General features: G+C 29.2%; 1 protein-coding gene and 1 pseudogene across 1 annotated transcript; both read left to right on the top strand.

Moving 5' to 3' along the window:
- Positions 1 to 1,342: 1,342 nt before the first annotated feature.
- LOC146888661 (exopolygalacturonase-like) lies at positions 1,343 to 4,562 on the top strand (annotated as a pseudogene).
- Positions 4,563 to 12,668: 8,106 nt separating this feature from the next.
- On the top strand, positions 12,669 to 15,588 carry LOC114164514 (exopolygalacturonase-like). The gene is made up of 4 exons (XM_028049222.2): positions 12,669 to 12,857; positions 13,565 to 13,864; positions 14,406 to 14,930; positions 15,223 to 15,588. Exons 1-4 carry the CDS (start codon positions 12,741 to 12,743, stop codon positions 15,469 to 15,471), a joined length of 1,191 nt encoding a protein of 396 aa, XP_027905023.1. The 5' UTR covers positions 12,669 to 12,740; the 3' UTR covers positions 15,472 to 15,588.
- The last annotated feature ends 1,891 nt before the right edge of the window (positions 15,589 to 17,479 follow it).

Consider the following 17,479-nt stretch of genomic DNA (forward strand, 5'->3'; position numbering starts at 1 on the left):
TATAAAAGAAATTTAAATTAAATTTTTTAAAACTTGTGACCTTAACATCGAATTTGGCAGGTTTTTTTTTGGGCCTACTCGGTCAAATTTCACGGCTGACTTTTGGTCGTGGCCAACTGAATTTTTGTTGTGGAAGACTGAATTTTGATCGGGGCCGGCCGAATTTTGGTCGAGGCCGACTTGGTCGAATTCGACCAAATTTTTGTGGGATATACTCAGCCAAATTCGAACGAATTTCGGTCGGGACTAACTCCACCAAGTATGTACAAATTTTGGTCAAGACCGACTCGGTAAAATTTGGCCGCATACGACCGAATTTTGGACCAGGGTCGACTTCGCAAAATTTTGGCTATGATCAACTTGATTGAATTCGACCGAGTTTCGATCGGGACCGATTTCGCCTAATATGACCAGATTTTTATCAGAGCCGATTCAGCCAAATATGACCACATTTGTATTAGGATCTATTTAGTCAAATTTTGTTTGAAGCTGACTCAAATGAATTTGTCGGTCTCAACCGACTCGACTACATACGATCAAATTTCGGTCACGACTAACTCACGCTCAAATTTCTCTTATCATATCAGAAAGACTACGTAGCCATTGAATACAGCAACACTGATAATAGCATGACGAGCATTTTTTTTCTCTTATCATATTATTTTGAATGATGTTACTTCGATTTAAACTTTTTATAATTAATTTCAAAAAACTTTTTTTATATAAAATTGTGTTACATCTTTATTAACTTTAACGTATTTAGATTGATATTCAAACTTCGTCTATCATCTATTATCATTTGGCACATATTGTTAAAAAGAGTTACATATATTTTTCGCCATCAAACTATTATGAAATTAGTGTCTCATCTTTAAAATAAATTATAAAATATGTAGCCTTGATAGTTATGCAAAATATTTTCTCCAACCGTAGTGTTTTTTTAGTGACAAACAAAGTTTTACGAATTATAATATAACTTCTAAATATTTTTTGTTAAAAAAATGTTTTAACCACTCTTCATAAAGTGTAAAACAAAATACTTTATAATTTAATTTAGAAATAAAACACAATTATTTTATAATAATTTAAAGACAAAAATATATTTAATTCTGTAAAAAAAACAAGTAAAAGAAATACCAATCAAACATATTGTTAGCTAGTATAAAGAAAATTCCAAAAGTAATAATGAAAGGCACTAATTGTGGATAGTTTTAACTCTTCATTAACTAAAAAGGTATTAAACCATATTAATAGTGTGAAACAAAAAGAAATAATAGTTTATGAAAATTTAATACACGTGTTTTATTGTGTTAGAGGCATTTGTGAATGCATAGAGTGATGCATGCAAGTGAAAGCATTGAAATGTGTTATATTTAACGGTTTTTGCGACAGTTCAATAACCTTCAAAGTCAACGGTGTTCTGAAGGCTCCAATTGATCCATCTATGCTTGTTGACCAAAAATGGATAAATTTCAGATATGTTGACAAACTCACCATCAATGGAGGTGGCACTTTCGATGGTCAAGGAACTTCCACTCGTCAAAAGTGTCAAAACATTCATGTCAATTTTTTTTTACGGTACATTTTCTCTTTCCTTTGTTTTTTCTTTTCAAAAATAATATTTTTATACCACTTAGCTTGATTTTGATAATAATCTAATAATTAAAAATAATAAACTTTTATAATCTTATACTTTTACAAATTTGTTAGAGTGTTAATACATCATTGTTCTTTGGTTACAAGAAAATTCTTAAAATATTTATAATTAGTTTGTGAATTAAATCTAAGTTGGTTACTGAAATTAGGTACTAAGATTTTGGCTACCAAAAGAATTTGTGTTTAAATTGGTCATTAATAATTAGTGATCAATTTAGATACTAATTCTTTTGATAGTTAATACCTTGGTAGTATTGGTGACCAATTTAAACAATAATTCCTTTAGTAGTTAAAATTTTGGTAGTTAATGTTAGTGATCAATTTATAGTCTAATTAGTCACTGATTAATATATTTTTTTATAATAGTGACTATTTTATAAACTAATAATATTCAGTTTATAAATTAGTGTCTGAATTACTCACTACAGTGACTAATTATTTTTTGTCTATAAAATCAGTTGCTATTAAAAGATTTTATTGTAGTGTCCTTTCCTTTTATTATTTTTTGTTGTAAGCTTAGACTAATTAACTAACATGTTTTGTTCAATGATTGGTTAGAGCATGGTTATTGACTTCATCACCAACGGTCGCATTGAAAACTTTCATTCTATTGATATTAAAGGTGGCCATTTTTCATAGTGTTCAAAAATGGGAACACTACCTTCACAAACCTAACCTTAGCAAGCCTTGCCAATAATCGAAACACCTATGGAATCAAAATATCTCATACAAATGGAATAAACATCACGAGTGTGAAACTTCGCACACGCGATGACTGTGTTGCTATGATTTCTGGCATCAAGAATGTTCGAATTACAAATGTTTTTTGTGGCTCAGGTCATGGAATTAGTGTCGAAAGCCTTGGTGGTGGTGGAAACCCACATGAATTACCTGTGGAAGATGTAGTTGTCAGGAATTGCACCTTCAACGGTTTTAAGAATGGTGTCCAAATCAAAACATGGCCCTTTCCATCAAAGACACCTTTAAACATTTCAAATTTCATCTATGAAGACATTATCATGATTAACTTGAAAAATCTCATCTTCATCAATCAACAATAAATTTTTAAACATAATGGCGACCTTACGGTAAGTTTCTTCTTCTAATAATGAAATGATTTGATTTTTACAACTATTACAAACTCTGAAAATTAGCATACATCATTTTGGGTATTAGGCATTGATTAATAACCTAAAGAATAATTGTTGGTACCATAACATGACTATTTTAATTTACTATATAAATCTTCACATGTGCATATCAACAATGTTTCATACAAAAATATTAGAGGAAGCAGTGCTACTGATATCGCAATGAATTTAAATTGCAGTATGAAACTGCCATGTCAAAACGTAACTCTAGAGGACATTGATTTGTTGACTTTGTTGTGGAAAGAGAAGAAAAAAATTAAAGAATTATTACGTGAAAGATTCTTCCTATGGCAAACAAATTCCCCCGTCTTGTCTTTCTAGTAATGAATTTGGAGAAACCCTCTTCCCTATTAGAGTTTGTAGATGAAAAAAAAAAGTTACAATTAAGTTGTGTTTTGTTGTCCGTGAATAATTTAAAATAAAATGTTTCAATTCAAATACAAATAAAATTTCTCTACTCTTTTAAATTAGCAAATAATTATGCTTTTCAATTTACATTCATTAAATTTATTTGTATATTTATCACTACTTTATAAATAATATTTTATGACAAAGAATATTTGTGACAAAAAAACATCACTCTCTAATAGAGATATTTAATTTAAACTTTGGTTGTTCTTGAGTGAAACAAAACTAAAAAAAGAATCTAATCTTAGAAAATTGATACTTTAGAAAGAGAATTTTAAAGTCAACAAATCATCTCTTAATCACCGTGGTAATCACATATATCAATGCAAAAGTCATAACAAGTCTCTAAAAAAAATTCAAAATGATTAATCATTACAACCTTTACCGAATGAATTCATGTACACTTTCTCTTTACACCACTTGTATTTCATGGGTACTTTGTTCGGCTAATATTTTGTTATAAAATGATCATTTTTTATTGCAAAAGATTTTAAATGTTGCAGGAGCCATAATTCTTGCTACTACAGTTTCAATTTTGATGCCAGAGGTGCTTCTGTCTTGATTTCATCTTGAAAGCATGGCTGCCGGTTTGTTGTACGTTGCAGGAAAAGATATTTTGACTGTTGCTATGCATTAATTTTCTCCATACGTGCTATGAATTTTAGCCCTTCACTATCCCTCACTCACACCTATAAATAGGTGGCTTTGGTGCTCTCCTAAACACACAACACCTCTCATTCTTTTCTCCTTTTCCTCAAGCTCTATTCTCCCTTCTATTATTTCCTTCTATTATCTTGGGTTGATTATTCTTTTAAGAGTACTTCCTTGCTAGTTTTGAGATCCTCAAAAAATTTGAGAAGTTCTTATTGTATCCTAGGCCCTTGTGCAACACACCGCAGATAAATCCTTAAGGATAGTGATTATAACGCCTTAGGAAGTGCTCTTTTGTTTGTGGTTTGTCTATTTTTACAACAATCTTAAGGACTTATAGCTGACAACAATAACAACTTTACTCTAGATAATAAAAACATTTTTGGAACTCAGACTGTCTTTGCAAAACCATTTCTAAATGTATCAAAAATCAAGGTATTTTCTGGACAAAACTTTTGCCGCTGGCAAGAACGTGTGTCTGCCCTTTTAGACATGTATAGAGTAGCTACTGCTCTCTCAACTTCAAAACTTGACGAATCTAATACTCCAACAAAACAAATCGAAGATTGGACTCATGCAAATAAGGTATGTTGACACACATTACTTAGTGCCTTGTATAATGATTTGTTCGATGTGTATTGCTCATATAAGGAAGCAAAAGAAATTTGGGATTCGTCCGACAAAGATTCATCATAGGGAATTACTATCGCTGGGAGATGATCAAAGATAAAGACATCAAGATTCAAATCAACGAATATCATAAGCTACTTGAAGATATCAAAGCAGAAAACATACTTCTGCCTGATGAGTTTGTTTCAGAACTTTTGATCGAGAAATTGTCGTCATACTGGACTACCTACAAACAATAACTGAAACACATGCACAAACAAATGACGTTGCAAGAGCTAATTACGCACATCATAATAGAAGATACCAACATGAAGGAGTGTGCTATTGCAAGGGCCAAAGCATTATCGGCAAAGGCAAATATGGTAGAAGACAAACTTGATCACAAAAGGAAAAATAATTTTCGAAATTCCCGTCCAAATGGATCTAACCCCACCTTTAAGAAAAAGGGTAATTGCTTCATATGTGAGAAGCCAAACAATCATGCACCTCAGTCCAGGCATAGAGCAAGAAACGACAATCCTTCTAGGACAAATATAACCCAAAGGGAATATACTATAGTTACGATTTATCTTTCTAGGACAAATATAACCCAAAGAGAAGACCAATGTGAGCAAGTTGGTGGTAGATTTTGGTGCTACCAAGCACATCTATGCAAACAAAAGTGTTTTTACCTCCTACACTAGTGTAAGGGATGGAGAAGAACATGTTTATCTTTATGATTCCAGGACAACACCAGTCTTAGGAATTGGAAAGGTTCTTTTAAAACTCACATCTGGGAAGACTCTGACCTTAAGTGATGTGCTACATGTGCCCTCTATCAAAGTTAATCTAATCTCTATAACACTACTAAAAAAAGTGAGGGTTAAAGTGTCATTCGAATTTGACAAAATTATAATAAAAAAAAATATTTTTATGGGAAAGAGATATTGTGATCAAGGTCTTGTTGTACTCAATATTTCAGAAATTATTAATGAATCATGTTCTTCCACTTATATCGTTGACTCATGATCTATGGCATGCTAGATTAGGACATGTGAATTCCTCATATGTTATAAAATTACAACGACTAAGATTAATTAATATGCATGATAAACAAAGTGGTAAATATGATGTATGTGTAGAATCTAAAATAAAAAAGAAAACATGTTATCATGAAGAACGTCAAACTGAATTGTTAGGGTAAATTCATATTGATCTAGCTTATTTAAAACAAACCATGTCTAGAGGTGGTAAAAATTATTTTGTAACCTTTATAGACGATTATTCTAGATACACTAAAGTGTACTTAATCAAACATAAGGATGAATGTCATGCTTATTAGATCTAATGCACTTGATAACCTTTGGGGAAAAACCATTCTTACTGCATGCTTCTTACAAAATAGGATACCTAATAACAAAACTGGTAAAACTCCCTATGAGTTGTGAAGAGGTTATCAACCTAATCTTAAATATCTAAGATTGTGGGGGTGCCTAGCTAAAGTAATTTTACCTGATCCTAAGAAAAGGAAAATGAGCTTTAAAACCTCTGATTGTATGTTCTTAGGTTATGCTGAACATAGTGTTGCCTATAGGTTTCTTGTTCTTAAAAGTGATGTGATTGAACATAATATTATTGTGGAGACAAAAAGTGTTGAGTTTTTTGAACATATATATCCTTTAAAGGTTAGTGATATATCTGAACAACCTATAGATAATAATAATGATGTCATGTGTGAGGGTTTGAGAAGAAGTAAAGACAGAGGAAGGAAACTTCTTTTGGAGATGACTTTTATACCTATTTAGTTGAAAATGATCCAATAAGTTTTTTAAAGACTACTAGTGCTCCTGATGCAAAACAGTGGGATAAGGCTATTAGGACTAAAACTGAATCAATTGAGAAAAATAAAACTTGGACTTTAGTAGATTTGCCTAAAGGAGCAAAATGCATTGGTTGTAAGTGGATCTTTAACAAAAAGTATTACCCTGATGAATCTATAGATAAATATAAGACAAGATTAGTAGCTAAAGGTTTTATTTAAAAACTCAACATAGATTACTTTGATACCTTTCCCCTATGATTAGGGTTTCCTATATTCGAGTTTTGTTAACTCTAGCAGCTACCCATAAGCTAGTGATACACCGGATGGATGTTAAGACTAATTTTCTGAATGGTGAATTAGTGGAGGAAATTTATATGACTCAAATTGAAGGGTGTGCTTTCCTTGGTCAAGAAAATAAGGTGTGCAAAACAGTGGCATGAAAAACTAGATAATGTGTTACTTTGTGATGGTTTTTCACCTAATGATGTTGATAAGTGTGTGTACTCCAAATCTGAAAATGGTGAATGTGTCATTATATGTTTGTAAGTGGATGACATTTTTTAATCTTTGGTACATGCATTGATATAATCTCTAGAACTAAATTGTTTATAGGATCTAAATTTAAAATGAAAGACATGGGTGAAGCCATAGTGATTTTGGGTGTTAGAATCATAAGGAAGGGAGATAGTATATTACTATCCCACGAATAATACATTGAGAAACTTCTTAGGAAGTTTGGATATTATAACTTCAAATTAGTGAGTACCCTTATCATGCTAACTCTAAATTAATGAAAAATATAAGAGAATTTGTTTCTCAACCTCAGTATGCCCAAATAATTGGAAGCTTACTGCACTTAATGAGCTTTTCAAGACCTGATATTGCTTATGTAGTAGGTAGACTGAGTAGCTACACTCATTGTCCTAATCAAGAACATTAGGATGCACTCGTAAGACTTATGAGATACTTAAAAGGTTCAATGGATTATGCCATGGAATATAGTGAATTTCCCGCTATACTAGAAGTGTTCAATGATGCTAATTGAATCTCTGATTCAGATGAGACAAAATCCCCTAGTGGTTATGTATTCACACTTGGGAGTGGTGCGATTACATGGAAATTAGCTAGGCAAACAATTATTGCAAGATCAACAATGGAATATGAGTTTGTTACTCTCGAAATGCCTAGTAGTGAGGCTGAGTGGTAGAAAAACTTCAAAGCAAACATTCCTCTAGGAATGAAACCAACCTCATTTGTATCAATACATTGTGATTGCCAATCAGCATAGCTATAACTAAAAACAAAAACTATAATGGAAAGAATAGACATATACAATTGAGACATAATCCGGTTAAGTAGTGGCTAAAGAGTGGAACTATTTCCATCGATTAGGTGAAGTCAGAACAGAATCGAGCAAATCCTTCGACCAAACCCCTAGAAAGAAATATGATTTTAGAAACATCGAGGGGGATGAGACTTAAGCCACTTGCAAACAAACAAGTGATGGTAACCTAACCTTTGTGATTGAAGATCCCATGAATAAGGTTCATATGGGTAAAAAGAAGTCACTTGTTAGTTCTGATAACACTAAATTGATTTTTGAATCAATTATGTCCATTCTTATGGTGTGTGTGTGTGTGTGTGTGTGTGTGTGTGTGTTAGAGACTGCATTATTGAGAGGTTAAACTTTGTAAATTAAAATTCGATGTGGTGTAAGAATTTTAGTTTAAAAAAAGTTTTTAATGATTTTCATATCCCTTACGGTGGTGTATGATTTGCAGCATATACTTGATGAAATCACCTATTTGAGTGTCAAGTGGGGCCGCTTGTATAAGATCTTGGCATGATCTTTAGAGAACTCATGAATATCGGGCACGTGCATGGCCTAGTAAGCGCAACACAACATTAACAGCAAGAATTATGGGACTGTATTGTGATTGATAAACCACGAACACACATCAAGTGTCTTTGGTTCATATAGCTTGCTATACCAACTACATTGTGTGTTAAGTTTATTTGTCTAGGATTGGTTCATATAGCTTGCTATACCAGCTCCGATGCATTACATCTAATGAGACCCAGGATTTTCTTCTTTTAATCTTTCTTTTCTTATCTTTGCAATATGTGGAGGATTGTTATAAAATAATCATTTTTTTTATTTCAAAAGATTCTAAACGTTGCAGGAGCCATAATTCTTGCTGCTACAATTTTAATATTGATGCTAAAGGTGCTTCCATTTTGATTTCATCTTGAAAGCATGGTTGTCGGTTTGTTGTACGTTGCAGGAAAAAATATTGTGATTGTTGCCATGCATTAATTTTCTCCATACATGCTATGAATTTCAGCCTTTCACCATCCCTCATTCACACCTATAAATAGGTGACTTTAGTGCTCTTCTAAACACACAACACCTCTCATTCTTTTCTCCTTTTCCTCAAGCTCTCTTCTCCCTTCTATTATTTTCTTCTATTGTCTTGGGTTGATTACTCTTTTAAGAGTATTTTCTTGCTAGTTCTAAAATCCTCAGAAAATTCAAAAAGTTCCTATTGTATTCTGGGGACTTGCGCAACACACTACGAATAAGTCCTTAAAGACAGTGATTCTACATGCCTCAGGAAGTGCTCTTTTGTTTGTGGTTTCATTATATTCCATGTCTTCACTAGTAATACCAAATAATTACATGACAACATATATGTGTTAGGATCATTAAGGACTTTTTAATCTATGAAAATCACTCGAATACTCATTTTAAGTGATTTTAATGGACTAAAATAGGTTTTTAATAAAGTATAATCAAGAAGAAATCCACTACAATCACAAAAATAAAATAATAAACACATAATGAAATATTCAAACATAATAATTAAACTCAAATTAATGCAAAAACATATTGAAATATACAATGATAAAAACAAAAAAACAACAAATCAATTAATTAAGTTCTTAATCAAAATAAAATAACTTACAAATTCGACAAAACACTTAATCGGTTTTTTTGTATTTCGGGGTCCATTTGAATTTAAATTTGTAAAAATAGGCCTGTTGAATTATTATTTTTTTTGCAAAATAGGGTCAAGTCGTTAGGGTGGAGGACGACATTAAAGGTGAAGTCGTCCTTCATCCTACCGGTTTCTTTTTTTTTTCAATAATTGAAATCGTACTCTAGAAGGCCGGTTTCTGTTCATGTCAAAAAGTGAAGTCGTCTTTATACATGATGACTTCACTTTTCAAGTTTTTTTATATATATTACTAAAGCTTTCATCTAACATCAATACTGTACTTTGCTTATGGAGACATCATCAGCGCAGGTTAACCCATAGGAAGCCTGTCCCCTGCATTTAATTTTCACCAACATGCATCTTCCCATGTCATAATGCATGCAATTATGTTAACCTTCTCAAACCATTGCTACTCCTCTCAAAACCCCCCACTCCAAAAGCAACTAGGTCAATCATAAATTGAATCAGTTTATTTAAATTTAAAATCAATGTCTTTCAAATGAATTATGCCACTCATTTATTAAACCATACAGATATCAAAAGCTTTCTTGTATTTTGGTAATATATAAAAAAGTGAAAAGTGAAGTCGTCATATGCGAGGACGACTTCACTTTTTGACAATGAACAGAAATCGGCTTTCTCCATCACGATTTTACTTTTGGAAAAAAAAAAAAGAAACCGGCAGGGTGGAGGACGACTTCACCTATAATGTCGTCCTCCACCCTAATGACTTGACCTCGTTTTGCAAAAAAAATAAAATTCAATGGACCTATTTTTACAAATTTAAATTTAAATGAACCCCAAAATACAAAAATGCCCACTTAATCAAATAGGTATATCTTCGAAACTCATTCAAATCAAATTCTTATTGAAAACCAATTTAAATAAAAGAACAATACAAGTATAAAGAGAAATTGATGAACTTTACTATTATTTTTAAACATATGTTAATGTTGATGCTCCATGGTAATCAATTTTTCTAACAAGTATAATGGGTAGTTTGTAGTACAACAAGTGCCATATCCACATGGATTTGGTAGAATACACAAAGTTTAAACGAGTTTGACTTGAGTAAAACAATGTTTGGTTTATATGAAAAGCATGAAACAAATGTGATGTATTGAAAATCTTGATTTAATGCAATAAGGATGTTAGAACAGTTTGGAGCCAAAAAAGTAAACTTCAATATGATAAGGACGTAGTGAAGCTAGATTTACTAAGATGCAATCATCTATGTTCTGAGAGTTCTCTTTAAAGTAACTTTAGGTCCATTCCTGACACTTAGTATGATCATCAAACTTCAGTATGATTTCTCGGTGACCTACTTTGAATGAATCACCTGCATTAAGATCATGACTCTATAACCAGTTAGAGCCTTATATTTGCCCAATCTTCTATTTCATTATTTAATTTGGTCTCCTCCCTTTTTTTTAATTAAGTTTTAATTTTGTTAAAATGATTTAGTTAGGTATTTTTCGTTAGATAGGGACATCTTTGTACATGCCACATGTAGTATTTCCAATTTATTTATTTTTTGGTTTTTTTGTAAATTTGTTTTATCACATATCATGTCCTTGTTGAGCCACGTGGTAATGTTAGTGTCATGTTGTATTGTTGGTGACATATGTTAGTATCAGTACCACATGTGAGTGTCACTTCGTCATATGATAGTGTCTTAAATTTAATTTAGTCTCTATATTTAACATTTTGACTCAATTAACTTCCAATTTGTTTTAGAAAGAAGAAATGTCGTTCCTCTCCAAGATGAGACCAAATTAATTATTAAATCTAACTACAAGTTATATATAAATCTTAAAATATTTTTTTAGAATTTATAGATCAAATCACTCCACCTAAATATTGAAATTAATTTTTTTTTAATTTAAATTTTAAAAAATACTTATTTTAAACTTATAATTTTTTTAATATTAAAAATGTAAATGTAGAAGACGCTAACTAGTAACTTTTAAATTTAAATATTCGAAATAACTTGAAAATATATATTTTCCTTTCTAAACTTATTTATATATATTTAAAGTGACAAATACATTTACGTCTTTTAACTTATAAATTACATCTTTTAACTTTATATATTTTACATCTTTTAACTTTTAAATTTCAAGTATCATTTTACATTTACATTTTTAATATTTTAAAATCATTATTTGTTTAAAATAGTTATATTTTAAAAATTAAAAATTAAAAATAAAATTAATTTTAATATTAGAGTGGAGTAATTTATGCATAAATTCTAAAAACTTATATTAATATATATATATATATATATATATATATAAATTGTAATTAAATTTAATTACTATTTTAGTCATATTTTGAAGAGAGTACACATTGTTTTATTTAAAAGAAATGAGACTCAATTGAGTCAAAATTTTAAATATAAAAATTAAATTGAATACAAAATAATACTAACATTATCCCAGACAAGGACCTCACATGTTGAAAAAAAAATTAAAAAGTAAATATAAAAAATTAAAAAAAAAATTAAATATCAGGAACAAAATAATGTTAACGGACTAATATAAACAACCTAATTAAATTGTTTTAACAAAGATTGATACTTAATCGGAAAAAAAATGAAAAGACCAAATTAAATAATTGAAGCAAAAATCAAGAGGAAAAGAGAATTTTAACCCAAAAAAAAAATAAAAGAAAAATATCAATTAAAAGTCTTAAATTTTCCGTCGGTTTTAATCTAATGTAAATATAATATAAATTTTAAAATATAAGGTCAGTTTAATATAACTGCAAGTAAATATGTGCCATTATAAAATATTAATTTTGAAGTGTATTCTACTAAAACAAAAACTAAACAAAAAGAATGGAGATTTACAGTTTCTTACTGATATTTGATCTTTATGTTATTCTTATAAATCTTTTAAATTAATTTCTTTAATACTTTTCGATTATAATAAATTGTTTCACATTTTTTTAAATCTCATTATTTGATGCAAGTCAATAAAAAAAAAAGGAAATATGACAACGTGGCTTGAGAGCAAGTATACAACGTGAGTTCAAATGTTGTTTCCAATAAATATTTTTAGAAGATAATTAAGACATAATTTATTATATATTTAACTTTACATTATTTCATTTGAATTGTCCTTAAAAAATCATTTAATTATATTAAATTTTACGTTTTTTCAATATTATAATCAGTATTTAAATATGTAGAGAAAAGAATTATATTTCATAAATATTATATTTATTGACATTATGAATTAAATTTAATAATTATTTATTACATTTAATGAATACAATAAATAATTTTATATAGAAATTTATCTTTTTAAACCCATTCCATTCCTTAAACAATTATATATACATGTAAAGGGAGACACTACGATCAAAACAATAGAATCATAAAAGGGATAGCTTACGAAAGAGAAAAAAGAAGAAAGATTAGATAATATAGAAGAAGAAAAAATGTGTGCGAAGTATTTGTTTATGTTATTTTTATTAGCATATGCTGCAGAAGCACAAAGGGTTTTCAATGTCAAAGACTACGGAGCCATTGAAGACGGCAACACTGATAATAGTGTGGTGAGCATTTTTAGTTTTTTTTCTATTACCATATTATTTTGAATGATGTTACTTCGGTTTGAATTTCTTATAACTAATTTCAAAATTCTTTTTTATATATAAAATTGTGTTAGACACCATTATTAATTTTAAGATATATAGTTTGGTATTCAAAGTTCGTTATGAAACATATTTTTAAAGAAAGAATTAGATATATTTTTCATCGTCAAACTATTATAAAAAATATAGTATTTTATCTTTAAAATAAATTATAAAATATTTAGTTTTGATAGTTATGTAAAACATCTTCTCAACCAAACGGTATTCATAGTGTTTTTTCAATGACAAACAAAGTTTCACGAAATTATAATACAACTTCTACATATTGTTTTAGTTTTTTGGGAAGATGCTTTGCATCATTTTTATAAAATACAAGAAGAAAATTCTTTATAATTTAATTTAGAGAAAAAACATAATTGTTTTATAATAATTGAAAGACAAAAACTATATTCAACCCTTTTTTAAAAAAATAAGTAAAAAAATACCAAAAGCCAAACATATGTTTAGTTATTACGAAGAAAAGTCCAAAAGTAATAATGGAAGGCGTTAATTGTGGATACTTTTAACTCTTCATTAATTGAAAATGTTATTAAACCATATTAATAGTGTACAATAAAAGGAAATAATAGTTTATAAAAATTTAATACAAGTGTTATATTGTGTTGAAGGCATTTGTGAGAGCGTGGAGTGATGCATGCAAGTGGAACGGAGAGTCAACAGTTTTGATTCCACATGGAACTTACATGTCGAAATCCGTTATATTTAACGGTCCGTGCAAAGGTTCAACAACCTTCCAAATCAACGGTGATCTCAAGGCTCCGATTGATCCATCAATGCTTGTTGACCAAAAATGGATAAATTTCAGATATATTGACAAACTCAGCGTCAATGGAGGTGGCGCTTTCAATGGTCAAGGAACTGCCACTCGCAAAAAATGTCAAAACGATTCATGTCAAATTCTTTTCACGGTACATTTTCTCTTTCCTTCATTTTTTTTTTCTTTTCAAAAATAATCTTTTTTGACACCCACTTAACTTGTTTTTAAGAATAATTTAATAATTAAAAATATAATTAAATGTGTTTTTAGTCCTTTAATTTTGATGTAAAATTAGAATTTGTTTATGTTCGAAACTTTAATGTATTTTGATTCTTAAACTTTTAAAATGAATCGATATAATCTTTTTAACTCAATTACATTAATTTTTTTTACGTCTCAAACATGTTTTCCTGCTAGCATGAAATGCATTTGACACATAAAAAAAACTAACATAATTGAGTTAAAAAGACTACATTTATTCATTCTTAAAGTTTAGGGACCAAAATGTATCAAAATTTTGGACATAGACAAATTTCAATATCGCATCAAAGTTTAAGGATCAAAAACATATTTAACCCTTAAAAATAATAAACTTTTATGAATTTGTTAGAGTGTTAATATATCATTGTTCTCTTCTTCCTTTTTTTTAATTAGACAAATTAACTAACACGTTTGGTTCAATGATTCGTTAGAGCATGGTTTTTGACTTCATCACCAACGGTCGCATTGAAAATTTGCACTCTGTTGATAGTAAAGGTGGCCATTTCATAGTGTTCGGATGTGGGAACATGACCTTCACAAACCTAACCTTAACAAGCCCTACTAACAATCGAAACACAGATGGAATCAAAATATCTCATACAAATGGAATAAACATCACGAGTGTGAAAATTGGGACAGGCGATGACTGCGTTGCTATGATTTCTGGCACCAAGAATGTTCGAATTACAGATGTTTTTTGTGGCCCAGGTCATGGAATTAGTGTCGGAAGCCTTGGTGGTGGAAACCCACATGAATTACCTGTGGAAGATGTAGTTGTCAGGAATTGCACCTTCAACGGTTCTATGAATGGTGTCCAAATCAAAACATGGCCCAATCCATCAAAGACACCTTTAAACATTTCAAATTTCATCTATGAAGACATCGTCATGATTAATGTGAAAACTCCCATCTTCATCAATCAACAATATTGTCCTGAACATAACTGCGATCTTACGGTAAGTTTCTACTTCTAATTTTTTTTTATCGATAATATTAATTGTTATTTTTTTGTCAGTGAAAGAAGATTAACTCACAACCTCTCTCGTCTTCCTTTCTAAACTCACCAAACTTTATTTCTCAAAATTGTCGGAAGTTGAACTCCTAATTATTTTTCTAATATTGAAATGATTTTATTTTACAACTATTACAAACTCATTCCAAATTGTGTACATTATTTCGGAATTAATTACTAACCTAATACAAGAATAATTGTTGCTGCCATAACATGATTATTTTAATTTATTGCAGAAATCTTCGTACGTGCAAATCAGCAATGTTTCATACAAAAATATTAGAGGAATCAGTGCTACTGATATTGCAGTGAATTTAAATTGCAGTATGGAATTTCCATGTCAAAACGTAACTCTGGAAGACATTGATTTGTGGAGTTCTGGTGGAAAGAGAGGAAAACATTTAAAGAATTATTGTTTTAACGTGAAAGGTTCTTCTTATGGCAAACAAATTCCCCCATCTTGTCTTCCTAGTAATAAATTTTGAGCAACACCGCTTCCCAATTAGAGTTTGATGGAAAAAAAAGAGTTACAATGAAGATGTGTATTTATTGTCCGTGAATATACATAATTAAAAATAAAATGTTTCAACTCAAATAATTTTCTCTGTTCTTTTAAAGTAGCAAGTAATTATGCTTTTCAATTTAAATACAGTTGTTGTTTTTTTCATATAAAATAAATATATCTATGACTACTTTAAAATAACATTTTATGTTAAGAAAACATTTGTTGCCGAATATTTATGATATTTGTTACAAAAAATATCACTCTATATTGAAACTAAATTTAATGTTTACAAATTAAAGATGATTTTTAATTTAAAGACATTAAATTTATTTTTCATATAAAACAAAATATATCTATCTACTCCAAAAATAACATTTTATGATAAAAAAATATTTGTCACCAAAAATTAATGATATTTGTTACACAAAATATTACGTAGTGAAACAAAAATACCATTACAAAATTAAGGGATGTCAAAGTGAGTCAATTTGGTCACATGGATTGGTTCATTATGGGTTGAGATAAAAATGAATCCGTTCAACTCTTCTCACTTTTTGGTAAGCCAAAAATTAATGACTATTTAAATATTATTGAGCAAACCGACTTTTAAAAAAAATGAAATTTTCTCAACCCAACCCGACTCAAACTCGTGGTTAGTTGAATTAACTCATGAATTGAAACTCATTTTGACATATCTAACATTGATCACTATTACCAGAGTTCCACAAAAACTAATAAAACCCACGACAATTTGTAATTTAAGAAAAACATTTTTTAGTTAAAATTTAGATATAATTACTCTGATGGTCTCCACTTTGGTAGGAGTGTGTTAATCTAATCTCCGCTATAAAAAAGTTTCAATTGCACTCCAACTTTTGTAGAAGTGTCTCAATTAGGTCCCTTTTAGAAAAAAAAATTATTAAAGTCGTTAACGACGTGTCACATGTCAATTTGTTTTTTTTTTAATTTTTTATTTTATTCTCTTGCAAAAAAATTGATTGTTATGTGTCAGGTCACTAGTGTGACATATGGCACTGTCATTGTCACCTGACAAGATAATGTCACGTGTTAGTGTCACTGTCAAATGTCATTGTCTTGATTTCAATATAGTTTTCATATATATCTCTTTAAATTAATTTAGTCCATAATTATGTCTCTTTAATTCAATTTTGTTCTATTTTTTTAATAATTGAAATATATTTTTTAATCCATTTGTTATAAGATTAAAATTAATTAAGTATAAATATTTTTTTTACAAAATTAAGTACTAATATTTATATAAAAATTTATTGGTAAGAAAAATGTTATACTAATAGAGCAATATAGTCACTCAATTTTTTTCAAAATAGATCAATATTGTCTCTCTCCAATTTTAGACCAAATTTATTATTTGTATAAATGTTATACTAATATTTTTTATTCAAAATGACTTTTTAGCATATTACATTATTGTATATTATTAACTCATGTTTTGTTAATTTTTACTTTTATTTTTCAAAATAGAGCAATATTGTCTATCTCAAATTTGAAACTAAATTTATTATTTGTATGAATGTTATATTAATATTTTTTATTAACAATGACTTTTACTACTAAATTTAAATATAAATATCAGCACTTAAGTTTGTAAAAATATTTATACTTAATTAGTTTTAATCTCATAAAAATGGATTAAAAAATATATTTTAATTATTAAATAAATTTTGACAAAATTGAATCAAAGACACATAAGTATAGACTAGATTAAATCAATAACTAAATTAAAATAAAGACAATGACATTTGACACTAACATTAACACATGGGAAAAAAAATTTGCAAAAAAAAATTAAAAAAGTTAGTTTAAAATAACTAGTTTAAAAAACCAAAAAAAAAAAATCAGAGATTAATATATGGCACACCATTCACAGTGAGATGGAGAAAGGAGTTGGCGTCGTATTTCCAAGATATTGTCTACTTTAGAATGTGAGATTTTAGCATGATTTTTGT

The sequence above is a fragment of the Vigna unguiculata genome, chromosome 1 (assembly GCF_037176805.1).
Source record: "Vigna unguiculata cultivar grain cowpea cultivar isolate G323 ecotype 2 chromosome 1, ASM3717680v1, whole genome shotgun sequence".
Taxonomy (NCBI): Eukaryota; Viridiplantae; Streptophyta; class Magnoliopsida; order Fabales; family Fabaceae; genus Vigna; species Vigna unguiculata.